Below are 19,321 nucleotides of genomic sequence, written 5' to 3' on the forward strand. Positions count from 1 at the left end.
TGATTATCTTTCCTTTTTTCTTATTTAGGAATCAATTTTCTTCTAGTAGATCTCTAATGACATTTAAGATGTATTGGAGGTAAAATTTTTTCTATTTTGGCACTTTCATTATTTAATATTTTGTCATTCTTTACTCCATCACTCCACAATAACTTGGGTTGGTCCTATTTCCCTGTTTGAAACACTAAAATGAACACACACATGCAAATTATTCAGCTCACTTTAATAGGCAATTTAATATATTCTCCTTATGAAGCAGAATGGTGAAGTCCAAACATTATCTTGAGGACATCAGGCAAATGCATGACATTGCTGAAATAAACTGAGTTGTTATACTAATGTTAAGAGTTCCTGAGGTTCCAGTGATTTTTTCTTTATGTGGATCTTAATAGGGGTGGATTTTAACCAAAATCAAGTTGAGATATAAAAGTACTAAGCTGACTTAAAGACTATGGATAAGAACAGAAGGAAGGAGCATTCTATTGACTACAAGCTGCTGAGGGCCTCCATCCCAGGAAGGATTTTACCTTCCAGAAGCTCTAGACTGGCACCCCCTCCAGTGCTTACATGGCTGACTTTATATTCAGTGTTCCACTTAGCACAGCAAGTAGCAGTGTCTCCACCTCCTATTATGGTGACACAGCCTTTGGAAGTGGCCTTCACAATCGCATCCATGAGGGCTTTGGTTCCCTTGGCAAAGGCATCCCATTCAAACACTCCCACAGGACCATTCAAAACAATTAGCTTTGCTTGGGCCACAACTTGAGCAAACTTTTCATTACTTTCAGAACCACAGTCCAAACCCATCCAGCCAGGAGGTATGCCAGATTCTATAGTAGCTTTCCCAACTTTAGCATTCTCATCAAACTTGTCAGCAGTGATGAAGTTAACAGGAAAAGTAATCTCGACACCATTCATATCTGCTTTTTCCATGATATCTTTGACAATCTTGGCCCCCTCCTCATCGAACAAGGAGGCACCGATCTCCATGTTGTTGAGCACCCTAAGGAAGGTATAAGCCATCCCACTACCAATAATCATGTAATTGACCTTGTCCAGCATATTTTTGTTGAGTTGGATCTTGTCTGCCACTTTGGCCCCACCAAGTATAGCCAGAAAGGGTCTCTCTGGGTTTTCCAAAGCTTTGGCAAAGTATTCCAGCCCCTTCTTCATCAGGAATCCAGATGCCTTCTGGGGCAGATTCACACCCAGCATGGAACTGTGAGCTTGGGGTGCAGTGCCAAAAGCATCATTAACATAGACATCCCCCAGCTTGGAAAGGGATGCTCGGAAGGCTTCTATTTTATCTGGCTCAGCTTTCAACTTCTTTCCAGAGGGATTTTGGGCTTTCTCTCCTTCCTCCACATGGACGCACAGGTTCTCCAGCAGGATAACTGACCCGGTGGCAGGGCTGGCTCAGGCTTTCTCCACTTCTGGACCCACACAGTCCTTCAGCAACACAACATTTTTGCCCAGTAAGGTTTTGAGCTCGGCAGCAACCGGCTCCAAGGAGTATTTGTCAGGCATGGCAACACCGTCAGGCCGGCCTAGGTGATTCATAAGAAGGACACACCTGGCTCTGTGATCCAGGCAGTGCTTTATGCTTGGGACAGCAGCTTTGATTCTCTGGTTATTTGTAATTTGTTGATTCTTCATGGGAGCGTTGAAGTCGACCCTCATGATGACTCATTTCTCCTTAACATCTAGTTTGTTCAAAGTCAACTTTTTGCAAAGAGACATCTTGACATATATTACGGCTTGGGCTGACCCCTAGACCCACTGCTGGAGACCTCTTAACTGCTTCTAGTTGCCGAGCAGCTGGAAATTTCTAACGCCTCATTTTTGCCCCACCTCTTCCTTCTGGCGTTGAGGCTCTCCACTATTGGACCTGGATCCTGTCAATCTGGATTTACAATGTTACCAGGTGCCCATTCTAACTGTTAGGAAGGGAAAATATTTGTGGTACCTGCATTGGGGAGAGTTGGAGAAATGAAGAATCACCAAAATAAGAATGATCAGAAGGGCCGAGCCTTCTGCTGGTTCCTTTATCCCACGTCTACTTTGACAACTACTCCTATTCTTAAATTAGAAACAAAAGCTAAAAGACCCAAACATTCTCGAGACCCTGGATGACTACATACTCCTTTCTCATGCTAAATCTTAATTATACTGATGTGTTATAAACCTTTGCAGTGAGGAATGGGAATCATACCATATTTTCAATACCTTGTTTTATCCATCCTCAGACTACCACGAACAAATACTTGGTGCTTTCTGCAGTAAAATGCCTTAGCATCGCAGCAAAGACAGTATCAGTAAAACATTGAGAGTGGTCCTGAGATTTCTTTTAGTCCACTAAGTATTGATGAGACTCTTCACTTTTTCCCTCCTTTCTTTTACCTTGATTCCATATACAACTTAGAAACTGAGCTGAAAAGGAGCATAGTTTTCTTGAAGATGGAAATTTCTGCTAGAAATGAAAATGAACGAGATTTTAATTTTGGAAAAAGCAAATATGTGTTGCTTATTGGTTTATTATTACAGTAGTTCTTTACAATTTTTTCATTCAAGTTTTTCCATAAGTTGAATGTTTTACATATGTAGCATGAAGATTTTGACAGAAATGAATTCAAAGTATTCCTTCAGGATGGCTATAATAAAGTCAGATAAAAGCATTAATATTATTATAGGTTATTTGAAATCCTTCTTTGTTGCTGGAAATCCTGTAAAAACTATTCTAGCCATTAAAAAAGAGTTTGGCATTTCTTCAAAATTTTAAACTTGGAGATATCAGATGATTCAGTAATTGTATTTCTAGTTACATACTATAATGATATCACTACATTATTAATATTAAATGACTGCAATCCTAAAACCTGACAAAAAACAATTATTTTTCAAAGGCACATAATAATGAAAACTCTAATTTGTTTAGGAATAAGATATGCAACAACTACTTTAGTAAATAGTTGATATTTTTTCTCTACATAAACATGCATTTACTGAGTTATTAATACTATTCTTAGAAATCCACCCAAGTACATAAAAGACATGTTACTTGAAAATTTGGTATACAAATGTTTATAGTAGCTTTATTAATAATTGTAAAAATTGAATATCCTTCAACTAGTGAATGGATAAATTATAATAAATACATAAAATAGATTTTTTTGTATTAAATTCTTTTATCGGTACATGGTAGGTATACAACACAATTACATTTCTCATTGGGAATTGTACCTTTACATAATGCATCCTGGTTCTTATTTTTTCCCCATTCCTAGCCCACCCTTCACCCCCTCCACCCTTCACTATTTACAAAGATTTTATTTCCATTTTTTGCATTTCTCAGCATTTTTCCTTTCCCTTCTTTCCTTTCCCCTGCCCCTCCCACTACCCCTACCCTTTTGGACCTTTTCTTCCTATTTTACATTATCAATTATTCATTCTAATCCTTGGTACATTTTAGGTATACAATATAATGACATTCATCATTGGAAATTTGCACCTTTACATATTCTCCTTGGTTCTTATTTTTCACCGTTGCCCACCCCTCCCTTCAACCCCTCCATTCCTCCCTATTTACAAAGATTTTGTTCCTATTTTTCCATTTTCTCATACTAATCCCATTCCCTTCTATCCTTTCCCCTAGCCCTCCCACTTCCTTCCCCTTTGCCCCTTTTCTTCCTATTTCACATTACCTAAAAATAGATGTTTTAAATAAAAAGAACAGTCTAGGGAAACAAAAATCCTGAAAAAGACTTAAATATGTTTTGGTAAATAATAGAATCCATACACAAAATTGTATAGATACTGTATGATTCCATTGATACAAAATATGAAAACATATAAAAATATAGGGATAATAAATTTATCAGTGATTGCTGTGTGTTAAAGAAAAAGGGAGTTCAGGGGTTGTTTTTAGTGTGGCAGAACTTTTCTATATTATAAAAGAGTGGTGAATACATGATTGCACTTATTTGTCAAAATGCACAAAATTGCACATTATAAACCAGGGTTTATACTGGATTCAAATTACAAACATGAACCAAGATTTTGGTAAGTCTTGGTATGGAAAGCAGTCTCTGAAAAAAGAGCTTAATTCCATTATTGTATAGAAGAAATCTCACCCACCATCAGTGATGTGAGACAAAGAAGATGACTTTAGTAACTTCAGTTTGAGAGGCTAATGACAAAAAGGACTGTAAATATATAATATTGAAAATTGGTAAGCTTATCAGAAGAATAGTTTAATAATTCTTAAACTACATGTATAATGGAGATTAACAAAATCAATAATAATAGTAAGTAATGGAAATTAGGTTATTACTTTTAGAAAAAGGAGTTGCATAAGCAAGGAGGAATCTGCAATGAACTCTGTAGCACTGGAGTCAGAGTCAGAGATAGCCGTATGAATTCATATTAGGTTCAGTGTAACTGCACATGTGAAGATACAGAAATAACTTTAGATATATGTATATAAATGTGTTCGATTTCTGTAGCTACTGTAGAAAATTATCACACATTTAGATACTAACACAATTTTGTCTTCAGATTTGAATATCAGAAATTCAGATTGGCTTGGATGGTTTCTCTGGTCTGGATTTTACATGGCTGAATACAAAATTTTTGTTGGAAACTTACTAACTCTTTTAATTTCTCTCCTGTTCTAACCCTTACTCACTACAGATTTTCATATATAAAAATTTGAATGAAAAAAATTTGAATGCATATTAAAGATTATTATTTTGTATGAACTTTGAAAAATGTCTTACAGTCAGTCTTTAAAAGCATCAAGCATGAAACAAACAACAGTAGAAGAGAAAGCATTTTTAAAGTTAATGGATATTGCTTTAACCAACCAGTCAGAACATCACAGGCTAAAAGCCCTCTTGCAAGAATGAGAAAAAGTGCCTTGCAGCACAAAAATATTCCAATATTTTATAAAAAAATAATATTTATATTTGGATGTAAAATGTAAGATCTACATGTTGCTTAAAGAGAGAATAAACTATGCTTAGATAGTTTCTTTAGCTAAAAAGAAAGAAGCTAAGATTTTTACAGTAGACCAAGAATTTAAAGACCATTTCTTACAATATTCTACTGACTATGGACAACTGTTTGCATAATTTTATTATAATTATTTAATGAAAAATATAAATAACAATGAAGAACTGTTTTCAAAACAGGTGCATGATTAGCCAGAACTAGTGGAGCATGCCTGTAATCCCAGCACTCAGGAGGCTGAGAGGCTGAGGTAGGAGGATTGCCGTAAGTTCAAGGCCTGCCCTGGCTACATAGTGAATTTGAGGCCAGCCTGAACTACATAGCAAGATTCTGTCTCAAAAACAACAGCAACAAAAAACAGGTGCACTATTTATTACTCTCAAATTGGGATTGGCTTTATGGCATTGTGATTACTCAATATATATTTTATTTCATATTTATGAAATTTTGTCATTGTTTTTATTTTCTTTGATGTAATATGTTTTACAGGTTATTTTTCAGTTCAATATGATTTGCATTGAAGACACTCAGAGCATATAAATCTTTCTGTCATCAAAAATTGAAAAAGAAGTAAAAGTAAATGTTAATATTAACTATTTTGATAAAAATTTTAGGAACAATATATTTTATAAGTCAAAAATTAGTTTTCTAAACACTAACAGGCTACATAATATCATGAAATAGTTCCTGGATTAGAAGTCAGGAATTGTAATTTCTTTTGCAAATTTCCCGTATATGACCCTAATTGCCAATTATATTCCTCCAGATAGATGGTTTTCTAATCTTTAAAGTAGAGATAGAGATGATTTGACCTGCTTTACTCGTGAGCTGGTCAAGAGGTACAAAGGTGAGACAGCTTTTACAAACTAGAAAACAATGAGCACCAGCTGGTGATTCTGAGTTGTCTCTACACTCAGAGATGTTTAACTTGAAAAAGGGGCCAGGGATTTAGCTCAGTGGTTCCGGCGCCTGCCTCACAAGTGCAAGGTCCCGAGTTCGATCCCCAGCACCCCCCCAAAAAAAAGAAGAAAAGAAAAAGGCAGCCTAAAAGGCAGGATTTATTTACAAAGATTTGTGATCACCTAAGTATTGAAAGGATCCTTATTATTTTACTCTCTCAATTATCTAAGGCATATTTATTAATTTACATACTGAGTTTCACTCTGCGTAAATGCCCTGGTCTCCCTAGCCTTGGGCCTTCTGTGCTGCTGAACTACTCCATCCCAGAAAGAGAAAGAAAAAAACATGTGCACTCAATGGTTCAAAAATAAAAGATGCAGAAATATATACCCAGATTGATAACTTTCTTTAAATCACTAGAAAATTTCTTTTTTTTTTTGTTAAATTATTTTATTGGTACACTTTAGGTATACAACACAATTACATTTCTCATTGGGAATTGTACCTTTACATAATGCATCCTGGTTCTTATTTTTTCCCCATTTCTAGCCCGCCCTTCACCCCCTCCACCCTTCCCTATTTACAAAGATTTTATTTAAATTTTTTCCATTTCTCAGCATTTTTCCTTTCCCTTCTTTCCTTTCCCCTGCCCCTCCAACTACCTCTACCCCTTTGGACCTTTTCTTCCTAATTTGCATTATTGATTATTCATTCTAATCCTTGGTACATTTTAGGTATACAATATAATGACATTCATCATTGGAAATTTGCACCTTTACATAGTCTCTCTTGGTTCTTATTTTTCACCCTTGCCCAGCCCTCCCTTCAACCCCTCCATTCCTCCCTATTTACAAAGATTTTGTTCTTTTTTTTTCCATTTTCTCCTATTAATCCCATTCCCTTCTATCCTTTCCCCTAGCCCTCCCACTTCCTTCCCCTTTGCCCCTTTTCTTCCTATTTCACATTACCTATTATACATTTTAGTCCTTATTTACACTTTCAGTTTCTCACACCAGAGAAACTATTCTGTATTTATACATGTGTGTCCTGTTTATTTCACTTAAGAGTATCGCCTCAATGTGCATCCACTTAGCTATAAACTTTTCTAATTTCTCATTTTTTATGGCTGAGTAGTACTCCATTTTATTAAAAAACCACATTTTCTTGATCCAATCTCCAGTTGATGGGAATTTGGGCTGTTTCCAAGTTTTAGCTATCACAAATTGTGCTGCGATGAAGATGGGTGCACATATATCACTGTGGTATGATTCTTTTAATTCTTTGGGGAAGATCTCCAGCAGTGGAATAGCGGGGTCAAATGGGACTTCCAGTCCTAGTTCTTTGAGGTATCTCCATACTGATTTTCATAGTGGTTGCACCAGTCTACACTCCCACCAGCACTGGAGCAGGGTTCCTCTTTCCCCATAGCCCCACCAGCATTTGTTATTGGTTGATTTCATGACAGCAGCCATTCTTTCTGGAGTGAAGTGGAATCTCAGGATTGTTTTCATTTGCATCTCTCAAATGACCAGTGATGTTGAACATTTTTTCATGTATTTATTTGCTATTTCTACTTCTTTGTCTGAGAAATGTCTGTTCATTTCAGATGCCCATTTTCGGATTGGGTCTTGAAATTTGAGAGGTCTGATCTTTTTAAGTTCTTTATAGATTTGAGATAGTAGACCTTTGTCTGAGGAAAAGAAGGTGAAGATAGTTTCCCACATTGTGGGTTGTCTCTTCACACTGTTGGTGGTTTCTCTTGCTGTGCAGAAGCTTTTTAATAAGAAGAGATTCCACTTGTTGATTGTTTGTGCTAGTTCACAGGCAACTGAGGTTTTGTTCATGAAATCTTTTCCTACACCGATGACTTCAAGGGCTCTACCTAACCTCTGTTTCAACTGGTTCAGAGTTTCTATTTTAATATTTAGATCTTTAATCCATTTAGATTTTAGTTTAGTGCATGATGAGAGATATAGGTCTAGTTTTGATCTTTGGCAAGTTGAAGCCCAATTTTTCCAGCACCATTTATTAAAGAAGGTATCTTTCCTCCAGTGAGGGTGTTTGGGTCCTTTATTGAAGATGAGATGGCTGAGTGTGTCTGGCATTGTTTCTGCATCTTCTAATCTGTTCCACTGGTCCTCAGATCTGTTTATTTGCCAGTACTATGCTGTTTTTATCACAGTAGCTTTGTATTATAGTTGCAGGTTGGGGATTGTGATACCCCCTGACATGTCTCTGTTCCCTAGAATTGCTTTTGCTGTTCTGGGACTCTTCTTGTTCCAAATGCATTTTTGGATTGTTTTCTCAAGGTTCATGAAGTATGCTTGTGGGATCTCAACTGGAGTTGCATTAAATCTATATAGCGGTTTTGGAAGTATGGCCATTTTCACTACATTAATCCTTCCGACCCAGGAGCAGGGGATGTCTGTCCATTTTCTGATATCATCTTCAATCTCTCTTTTCAGAGTGCCATAGTTTTCAGAGAAGAGGTCTTTGATTTCTTTTGTTAGGATGATTCCTAGGTATTTCAGATTTTTGGATGCTATTGTGAAAGGAATTATTTGCCCTATTTCTTTCTCAGTGAGTCTGTCATTTGTGTAGAGGAAAGCTATTGATTTTTGTATGTTGACCTTGTAACCAGCTACTTGACTGAATTTGGTTATTAAGTCTAGAAGACTTTTGGTGGAGTTCTTGGGGTCTTCTATATAGAGTATCATGTCATCTGTAAATAATGACAATTTGACTTCTTCATTTCCTATCTTTATTCCTTTTATTTCTTTCTCTTGTCTAATTGCCATGGCTAATGTTTCCAGAACTATATTGAACAAGAGTGGTGATAGTGGACATCCTTGTCTTGTTCCTGGTTTTAGTGTGAAGGATTTCAGTTTTCGACCATTTAGTATGATATTGGCTGTTGGTTTTTCATAGATGACTTCTATCAGTTTGAGGTAGAGACCATGTATTCCAATTTTTGTAGGGTTTTTATCATAAATGCATGTTGGATTTTGTCAAAGGCTTTTTCTGCGTCTATGGAGATAACCACATGGTTTTTGTCCTTGGCTCTATTGATATAGTGTATTACATTGATTGATTTGCATATATTGAACCATCCCTGCATCCCTGGGATGAATCCCACCTGATCAGGGTGTATGATATTCTTGATGATCTTCTGGATTCTATTTGCCAGTATCTTATTAAGGATTTTTGTATCTATGTTCATAGTGAGATTGGCCTATAATTCTCTTTTTCAGTTGGGTCTTTCTGTGCTTTGGGTATCAAGGTGATGTTTGCTTCCAGGAATGAATTTGGGAGTGTTGCTTCCCTTTCCATTTCATTGAAGAGTTTAAACAGTAGTGGCAGGAGTTCCTCTCTAAATGTCTTGTAGAATTCAGCAGTGAAGCCATCAGGTCCCGGGCTTTTCTTAGTTGATAAGTTTTTTTATTATGTTTTCAATTTCATTGGTTGATATTGGGTTGTTTAGAATTTTAAGTCTTCTTTGTTCAACTTTGGTAATTCATATGTATCTAGGAATCTGTCCATTTCTTCTGTGTTGTCCATCTTATTGGCATATAGGTTCTGGAAGTAGGTATTGATGAACCTCTGGATTTCTTCCTGGTCTGTTTTAATTTCACCCTTTTCATTCTTAATTGCATGGATTTGGGCCTTTTCTTTCTTTTTTCTGATAAGATTGGATAAGGGTTTGTCAGTTTTGTTGATTCTTTCAAAGAACCAACTCTTGGCTTCATTGATTTTTCGTATTGTTCTCTTAGTCTCCATTGCATTGATTTCTCCTCTGATCTTTACAATTTCCGCCCTTGTATGAGCTCTGGGGTTGTCCTGCTCTTCTTTTTCTAGAAGCTTGAGGTTCAGCATCAGTTTGTTTAATTGGGCTCGTTCTGTTTTCCTAATATGCGTTTTCACTGCTATGAATTTTCCTCATAAGACTGTTTTCATTATGTCCCATAGATTCCGATATGTTGTATTGTCATTGTCATTTAATTGAAGGAACTGTCTGATTTCTTCTTTAATTTCCTTTCTGACCCATTGGTTATTCAGAAGTGTGTTGTTCCATTTCCACATGTTTATGAAATTTTTCCAATTTCTTTTGCTGTGGATCTCCAATTTCATTGCACTATGGTCTGATAATAAACAGGGGATAACTTCAATTTCTTTTCCCTTACTTAAGCATGTTCTATGTGTGAGTATGTGGTCTATTTTTGAGAATGACCCATGTGCAGCTGAGAAGAATGTGTATTCTGATTTTGTGGGGTGGAAGACTCTGTAAACATCTGTTAAGTTCATTTGTTCAAGAGTTCGATTGAGTTCTAGTATTTGATTCCTTATTTTTAGTCTAGTTGATCTATCTATTTGTGATGGGTGTTGAGGTCCCCCACTACAATTGTATTACTGCATATATGACTTTTCATGTCCGTTAGTATTTGTTTTATATAGTTGGGTGACTACTGTTTGGTGCATAGATATTTATGATTGTCATCTCTTCCTCTTGGATTCTGTCCTTTACAAGGATGTAGTGTCCTTCTTTGTCTCTCTTAATCAGTGTTGGTTTGAAATCTTCTTGATCTGCAAAGAGGACAGCTATTCCTGCTTTTTTGGGGGGTTCCCGTCACATGGAGTATTGTTTTCCACCCTTTTACTTTCAGTCTATGAGTTTCCTTTTGAATTAAGTGTGTTTCTTGTATGCAGCATCTTGTTGGATTTTGCTTCTTGACCCATTCTGCCAGTCTGTTTCTTTTGATTGGTGAATTAAGACCATTAACATTGATGGTTATAACTGTAATGTATTGACTTGTCATTGCCATGACGCTTTCTTTTTGTTGGGTTCTCCCCCTCTACGTTTAATTTCTTGTCATGCCAGATGGGTTCATTCTGCTTTGCTTCCTGGGGTTGTGATCCTCAATGTCTGTTTCTAGGATATTGTGTAAAAATTTTGGAGTGCTAGTTTCGTATTCATGAAGTTCCTAAGGTGCTCTTTGTCATGAAAGTATCTTATTTCTCCATCCATTTTGAAAGATAGTTTTGCAGGGTACATCAATCTGGGTTGGAGGCTGTTTTCTTTTAGGGCTTGGAGTACATCACTCCAAGCTCTTCTTGCCTTGATGGTTTGTGTTGAGAAGTCTGCTGTGATTCTGCTGGGCTTTCCTTTCTATGTGATTTGCTTCTTTTCTCTAACTACTTGTAGAACTTGGTTCTTCTGTTGAGTTTCTGGAATCTTAACAATTATATGCCCATGTGTAGATTTTTTTGATCAAGGCTAGTTGGAGTCCTATATGCCTCATTTATCTGTATGTCAAATTCTTTTCCCCTCCTTGGGAAGTTTTCTGCCATCACTTCTGTGAACAGTTTTTTTATGTCATCTGCACTCTCTCCTGTTTCTTCATTGACTCCAATCAGTCTTATGTTATTCTTCTTTGCATCGTCTAGCAGCTGCTGGATTGATTTCTCATGCTCCCTTACAATTTTGAAGCAATTTTTCTTTTCCTGGTCATTAATTGCATCTTATCTTCTATATTAGAAATTTTGTCCTCACATTGGCTCATTCTGCTGTGTAGACTTTCATTGGAGTTTTTCATGTCCTGAAAATCTATTTGCATCTGTTTTATGGATTCCATTTGGTTCCTATGTTGGGATTCCATCATGTTCCTCAGCTCCTCTCTAGATTTATTAATCATGTCTTGCACTAGGAGCACAATCTCTCCTGTTATCTGAGAAATTATTTCTGATTTCATTTTTTACAGATCCCCTTTTGTTGCCAGTTCAGTGTGTCCAGGTGTTTGAGTATCAGAGTATTCCATCTCATTTCCCTTTGGGGTTGCTGTAGGTGATCTGGAAGTCTGGTTTTGAGACTTATTTACGTGTTTTCTCATTTTGATTGGGGGGGTGGGGGGGTGCTGTTGGTGCCTGTGAAGATCACCTTCTCTGAGCTGGGAGAGGTGGGACAGGGGCCAGGAGCAGTGGTAGGGATGGTGGCCCAGAAGCCCCTTCCTCTGGGCTGGGAGCAGCGGGAGGGATCGTGGCAGGAAAGCCCCTTCCTCTGGACCAAGAGCAGTGGGATGATGGCTCAGAAGCCCCTACCTCTGGGCCGGGAGCAGTGGGAGGGTTGGTGGCTGGGAAGCCCCTTCCTCTGGACCAGGAGCAGTAGGACGGAGGCTCAGAAGCCCCTATGTCTGGGCCGGGAGCAGTGGGAAGGATGGTGGCCTGGAAGCCCCTTCCTCTAGGCTGGGAGCAAAGGGAGGGATGGTGGACAGGAAGCCCCCTCTTCTGGGCCAGGAACAGTGGTATGGTGGCTCAGAAGCCCCTACCGCTGGGCTGGGAGTGGTGGGACCCAGTACCATGGTCTGGTGGCCTGGTGTCCTCTGCATCTTTGTAGTGTGGAACCAGGTGTCTGTACAGAGGAGCAGGGCGGGTGTTGTCCAGTGGATTGCTGCTGGGGCGCGGGCTGATTCGGTGTGTTCCACATGACTCACAACTTCAGTGATCACTAGAAAATTTCTGTAGAGAAAGGTTAAATATTCTATGGTTTCTCTTATATGAGAAACTCGATGTATAAATAATTAAAACAGGAAAATAAAAATAGGAAACTGATGTAAACTTCGTAGAGATGGGAAGAGTGTAAGGGTGGGGGAAGACTGGAAGGAGGGGAGGGGAAGGAGTAAACAAGATTAAGATTCAATATCAATTCCCTATCATCAGTGTATTCATTATGTATCACAAATGTGTGTTAATACAAAGTAAGCAAATAAAATAAAACTTCTGTAATGGTATTTTCCAATTTTTAAATAAAAATACATATTATTTAAAAAACTATATACATTTAATATGCTGTTTTATGTGCTAAATAACAATAGTATATCTACCCTAAGTAACTGAAAGCTATCTGGAATGGTTATGGTCCAATTACTGTATTATAGTGGCACAGCAGGTACACCTAATGATTTGTGGTAGTTGTCTTCCTCTAAATATTATTATTAGCAGCTCTTACCCCATCCAATAAATTGGGGAGATGTGTGGCCATGGTGCTGGAACTTTCTCTATATTTTAAATGTATGCCCACCTTGATTTAGATAACCATGTACACAGTAGTGAATACTCCCACATGTCTAGGGGATACCATGCTGGTCACTATAGCTGTGAACTTTTGTCAATGGCCCAGAACTACCAATGAGTACTTTGTGATGCACCAGACACTCCAGCCCTTTTCACTTTTGCTCTCTCTCATGGTTTCTTGAGTTATTCTGAAAAGATTTTCAACCTTAACCTTATCTCATCCCCTGTTACAGGGAAAGATGGAAGCAGAATAGCAACCCGGAACATGTTTGTTGGGAATAATGCCATTGGTGGGAAACAAAACACAGGAACAAAGACCTGTATTAAAATGTTTAGTACATGGTGGGGGAGTAACAAGTTACTTTATCCAAATTCACTAGTAATGTGACAAGAGAAGAATCTCCAAAGGAACAGCAGAATGATGGTGGGCTGGACTGCAGAAGGACGCTTCTTTTGGTGCAATAAAAACAAATGGACATTTCAGATGCCCATTTTTCGATTGGGTCTTTAAATTTGGGAGGTCTGATCTTTTTAAATTCTTTATAGATTCGAGATAGTAGACCTTTGTCTGAGGAAGAGCAGGTGAAGATTTTTTCCCACATTGTGGGTTGTCTCTTCACACTGCTGGTGGTTTCTCTTGCTGTGAAGAAGCCTTTTAATAAGAAGAGATCCCACTTGTTGATTGTTTGTACTAGTTCATGAGCAACTGAGGTTTTGTTCATAAAAACTTTTCCTACACCATTGTCTTCAAGGGTTCTACCTAACCTCTGTTCCAACTGGTTCAGAGTTTCTATTTTAATATTTAGATCTTTAATCCATTTTGATTTTAGTTTAGTGCATGGTGAGAGATACAGGTCTACTTTTAATCTTTGGCAAGTTGAAGCCCAATTTTTCCAGCACCATTTATTAAAGAGACTATCTTTCCTCCAGTGAGGGCATTTGGCTCCTTTGTCGAAGATGAGATGGCTGAGTGTGTCTGGTGTTGTTTCTGCATCTTCTAATCTGTTCCACTAGCCCTCAGGTCTGTTTCTTTGCCAGCACCATGCTGTTTTTATCACAGTAGCTTTGTATTATAGTTGCAGGTTGGGGATTGTGATACCCCCTGCCATGCCTCTGTTACCTAGAATTGCTTTTGCTATTCTGGGTCTCTTCTTGTTCCAAATGAATCTTTGGATTGTTTTCTCGAGGTCTATGAAGTATGCTGCTGGGATCTCAATTGGAATTGCATTAAATCTATATAGCAGTTTTAGAAGTATGGCCATTTTCACTACATTAATCCTTCCGACCCAGGAGCAGGGGATGTCTGTCCATTTTCTGATATCATCTTCAATCTCTCTTTTCAGAATGCTATAGTTTTCAGAGAAGAGGTCTTTGATTTCTTTCGTTAGGATGATTCCTAGGTATTTCAGATTTTTGGATGCTATTGTGAAAGGAATTATTTGCCCTATTTCTTTCTCAGTGAGTCTGTCATTTGTGTAGAGGAAAGCTATTGATTTTTGTATGTTGACCTTGTAACCAGCTACTTGACTGAATTTGGTTATTAAGTCTAGAAGACTTTTGGTGGAGTTCTTGGGGTCTTCTATATAGAGTATCATGTCATCTGTAAATAATGACAATTTGACTTCTTCATTTCCTATCTTTATTCCTTTTATTTCTTTCTCTTGTCTAATTGCCATGGCTAATGTTTCCAGAACTATATTGAACAAGAGTGGTGATAGTGGACATCCTTGTCTTGTTCCTGGTTTTAGTGTGAAGGATTTCAGTTTTCGACCATTTAGTATGATATTGGCTGTTGGTTTTTCATAGATGACTTCTATCAGTTTGAGGTAGAGACCATGTATTCCAATTTTTGTAGGGTTTTTATCATAAATGCATGTTGGATTTTGTCAAAGGCTTTTTCTGCATCTATGGAGATAACCACATGGTTTTTGTCCTTGGCTCTATTGATATAGTGTATTACATTGATTGATTTGCATATATTGAACCATCCCTGCATCCCTGGGATGAATCCCACCTGATCAGGGTGTATGATCTTCTTGGTGATCTTCTGCATTCTGTTTGCCATTTTCTTATTAAGGATTTTTGCATCTATGTTCATTAGTGAGATTGGCCTATAATTCTCTTTTTCAGTTGGGTCTTTCTGTGCTTTGGGGATCAAGGTGATGCTTGCTTCCGGGAATGAATTTGGGAGTATTGCTTCCCTTTCATTTTCACTGAAGAGTTTAAACAGTAGTGGCAGGAGTTCCTCTCTAAATGTCTTGTAGAATTCAGCAGTGAAGCCATCAGGTCCCGGGCTTTTCTTAGTTGATAAGTTTTTAATTACATTTTCAATTTCATTGGTTGATATTGGGTTTTCAGAATTTTTAGGTCTTCTTTGTTCAACTTTGGTAATTCATATTTATCTAGGAATCTGTGCATTTCTTCTGTGTTGTCCATCTTATTGGCATATAGGTTCTGGAAGTAGGTATTGGTGAACCTCTGGATTTCTTCTGGGTCTGTTGTCATTTCATCCTTTTCATTCCTAATTGCATGGATATGGGCCTTTTCTTTCCTTTTTCTGAAAAGGTTGGCTAAACGTGCGTCAATTTTTTTGATTCTTTCAAAGAACCAACTCTTGGCTTCATTGATTTTTTTTTTTTATAGCTAAGTGGATGCACATTGAGGCAATACTCTTAAGTGAAATAAATAGGACACACATGTGTAAATACAGAATAGTTTCTCTGGTGTGAGAAACTGAAAGTGTAAATAAGGCCTAAATGTATAATAGGTAATGTGAAATAGGAACAAAAGGGGCAAAGGGAAAGGAAGTGGCAGGGCTGGGGGAAAGGATAGAAGGGAATGGGATTAGTATGAGAAAATGGAAAAATAGGAACAAAATCTTTGTAAATAGGGAGGAATGGAGGGGTTGAAGGGAGGGCTGGGCAAGGGTGAAAAATAAGAACCAAGAGAGACTATGTAAAGGTGCAAATTTCCAATGATGAATGTCATTATATTGTATACCTAAAATGTACCAATGATTAGAATGAATAATTGATAATGTAAAATAGGAAGAAAAGGTCCAAAGGGGTAGGGGTAGCGGGAGGGGCAGGGGAAAGGAAAGAAGGGAAAGGAAAAATGCTGAGAAATGGAAAAAATGGAAATAAAATCTTTGTAAATAGTGAAGGGTGGAGGGGGTGAAGGGCGGGCTAGGAATGGGGAAAAAATAAGAACCAGGATGCATTATGTAAAGGTACAATTCCCAATGAGAAATGTAATTGTGTTGTATACCTACAATGTACCTATAAAAGAATTTAATACAAAAAAATTGATTATATTGGTTATCATTGATGTTTAAGTGCCTAATATGTTATTATAAAATGTTTACATTGGTTAAAAAAAAAAAAAAGGAAGTACTGCAGCTGAAAGAAGTTCTGAAGTACACCTATTGATGCTAAGGACCTAAAGCCCCTCCTCGAATTTGCCATACTTTAGGGGGGGTGTTCTCTTTGGGAACTGCCCATTCAGCAGTAACAGCTCTGTTCTGGTTTATGTCTAGATTTCCTTTTGGTTTATGGGAGGATTATCACTGACCTACCCTTGAAGTGGAGTCCAGTCAGAAGAGACAGGTCTCTGGGGTGTGGCCTGGAAGGTTCATCTCCCTCCCTAGATCCTCCCTTCGCTCTTTGCTTCCTGTTAGCCCTGTCTCTGTGCCATGTCATCTCATGTTGGAGCCCGGGGGCTATGGACTGAAATGTGAGCAAAATTAACTGTTCTCCTTTTAAGTTCTGGGTGTCAGGTATTTTGTCTCAGCAAAGAGAAATAACTAAGACCAACTCCCTACCATTGCATTACAGTACTACTGTGATTAGCCCTCGCTGGTTACTGAGGCTCTATGTACACCACTTTAAATTAGTGTTTCTTCAAACTAGAAGTTGTAAGAGCTGTAGTTTAGTCTTTGACCTTCTGAGTACCCTATGTCATTCTTCTAAAAGTTATCTGCTCTTCTTCAATACTATTGCACATAGCTAAGTCAGGTAGAGACTGATAAGCAGTTAGAAAGGGACCATGTCCAAAATGGAGTCAGAACAGAGATGAGGCGAACCAGGCTGTAGTGGAGGGTTGATCTGAGAGAAGGTAGGCCCCCAAATGGAGACACAGTGGCTGGGCCAGGGAGCCTCCACAGAGATAAACAACAGTCCAAAGCTGTGTTCTAGCTATCTGATCCAGTAAGCCTGACCAATATGACAAACCTGAACAAACCATCTAATAAACACTTAGCAAAATGACCAGAACACTCTAACCCTCACTCCTACCCCTTCTGGAAATGCTTTGTTCTTCTCCACTCTTTGTAACCTTCCTTCTTACCTTGTTTTTCTAGTAGATCAATATTAGCTAAGTGACTATATTTGTAATCCTATAGGCTGGTTTTATAACTTGACTCGTGATAACCTGTGATGTGATATTGCTGTAGAAAAAACTGCTAGATAAAGAGGCTCAGAGGCACCCCAGTTCTACGAGCTCTCCTGACTCTCAGGAGCATTCTCTTAATGAGGTGTTCCCACTCTTAACCTTCCTCATTCTCGAGTCTATTCATTGGAGTTGTGAGACACAAACTCAGCACATCTTACGTATTGGGAGTTAATTCCCTGTAACTATACTTTTAACCCAGTCTACTCAATTTTGTCCATGGAGCCAGTGTTGTGACTTATTCTCTTCAAGCTTTATCTTTAATACTATACCTCAGTCTCCAACAAACAAACAAACCCTAAAAACCAAACAATAAATAAAACAATAAAAACAAAAAACCCCAAAATATTCTCTTTCTAGATCTTAAAAGGAAAGGTAATCATATGATTCTTTCCTTTACAAGGGTTACTAATGCAATCTTTATTAATATCTTTGATATATTCATCTAATTTGCCTTACTAATTAAAATTGTTTTACTTCTAAGAAAATAAGTTATACTACAAAAGTCTGAGGCATTTTTTTGGTACAACACTGGTGCTTGAATTCAGGACTCTCACACTGAGACACAGCTCCAGTGCTTTTAATTTTGAGGCAAGATCTTGTTAAGTCACTAAGTTACCCAGGCTAGACTCAAAATCACTATGCTCCTGCCTTAACTTTCTAGAGTGGTGATTAATTTTTCATTATATCAGTACATGTAAGGGTAAATACATTATAGGCTAATGACATATTCAACAAAGGGGAGACAAAATGCCTATATAAGTCAGAATACATTCACTTACTGAAGTATATTAGATATAAAAGTAATTATACATTTATGTTAGTTTTGTAATATGAAGTTAAGTTTTAAAAGAACAGAATATTGAATTGTACATGATAGATTGTTTTTTAAAGAACAGAATATTGAATTGTACATGATAGATTGTTAGCCTTCTGTTATATATTGAATGACTATGTCCTGACCACTCTCACCCTCATATGGTGGCACACAAACCCAAATTTTGTATTTCTTTGGAGAACAGACTACTGAGAAAGTAATCGAAGTTCAGGGAAATCACAAGGTTGGGATCCTGATCCAACATATTCATGTGCTTAGAAAAGGTACCAGAATGTGCTCCACCCCTACATGCATGTGCATGCACACACACGCACGCACACACACACACACACACACACACACACACACGGCAGAGACCATGTGAAGACACAGTGTGGAGGTGGTGATCTGCAGCCAGGAAGAAAGCCCTCATTGGGAGACAACGAGGACAGCTTGATCTTGAACACGTAGCTTTCACAACTGAGAAAATAAATTTTTCTTGTTCAAGCCATTCAGTCAATCATATGTTGTTATATTGTCTGACAAAATTAATATGGATTCTCCTCTTTAGTACTTGAAGCCCAGGTTATTTCTGAGTGAGTTCCAAGGTCTGGGAGCAGTGGCAGGTTGAACCCTGGAGCCCAGGTCTGCGTTCGGGCATATGGGTCACAGCCAGGCACCATGAGAGCTGGTGCTGCTGGGACTGTCCAGTGCTCAGGCTCAAGGCAGCTGTGCTTTTCCCCTTTGCTATGTGACAACAGCTTTATGAGAGAGAGAGAGGCCGTCCAATGTTTCAGATAGCCTCAGAGGGTGTTTCCTTGAAAAGAGACAGTGATTACTCTGTACTGTAGCTAGGGCTGGAAATGGACACATTTTGATTCTCCTGGAGAAGAGTCCTTAAAACAGGACTTCATCCCCTTCTCTCATGAAACTAATAACCAGACAAAAAGCCAGGCAAAGAATTAAAGAGACTAAATAGAAAGCCAAGGGAAATAGTTTATCTTCATGAAGAAAGGAATTATCTTACATGATTTCAAAAGTAGGTCGACATTGTAACCACAGTGATTCAAAAGGGAGAAAATTTTA

The 19,321-nt window shown here is 38.0% G+C and overlaps 1 protein-coding gene across 1 annotated transcript; it reads right to left on the reverse strand.

The window, feature by feature from the left end:
• Positions 1-219: 219 nt before the first annotated feature.
• On the reverse strand, positions 220-1,846 carry LOC101698168 (phosphoglycerate kinase 2). The gene has a single exon (XM_004921151.3). It carries the CDS (start codon positions 1,213-1,215, stop codon positions 487-489), a length of 729 nt encoding a protein of 242 aa, XP_004921208.3. The 5' UTR covers positions 1,216-1,846; the 3' UTR covers positions 220-486.
• Positions 1,847-19,321: the final 17,475 nt, after the last annotated feature.

This window comes from Heterocephalus glaber, unplaced genomic scaffold, assembly GCF_053883595.1.
Source record: "Heterocephalus glaber isolate CG9 unplaced genomic scaffold, H.glaber_assembly_v1.0 deba00001523, whole genome shotgun sequence".
Classification (NCBI taxonomy): Eukaryota; Metazoa; Chordata; class Mammalia; order Rodentia; family Bathyergidae; genus Heterocephalus; species Heterocephalus glaber.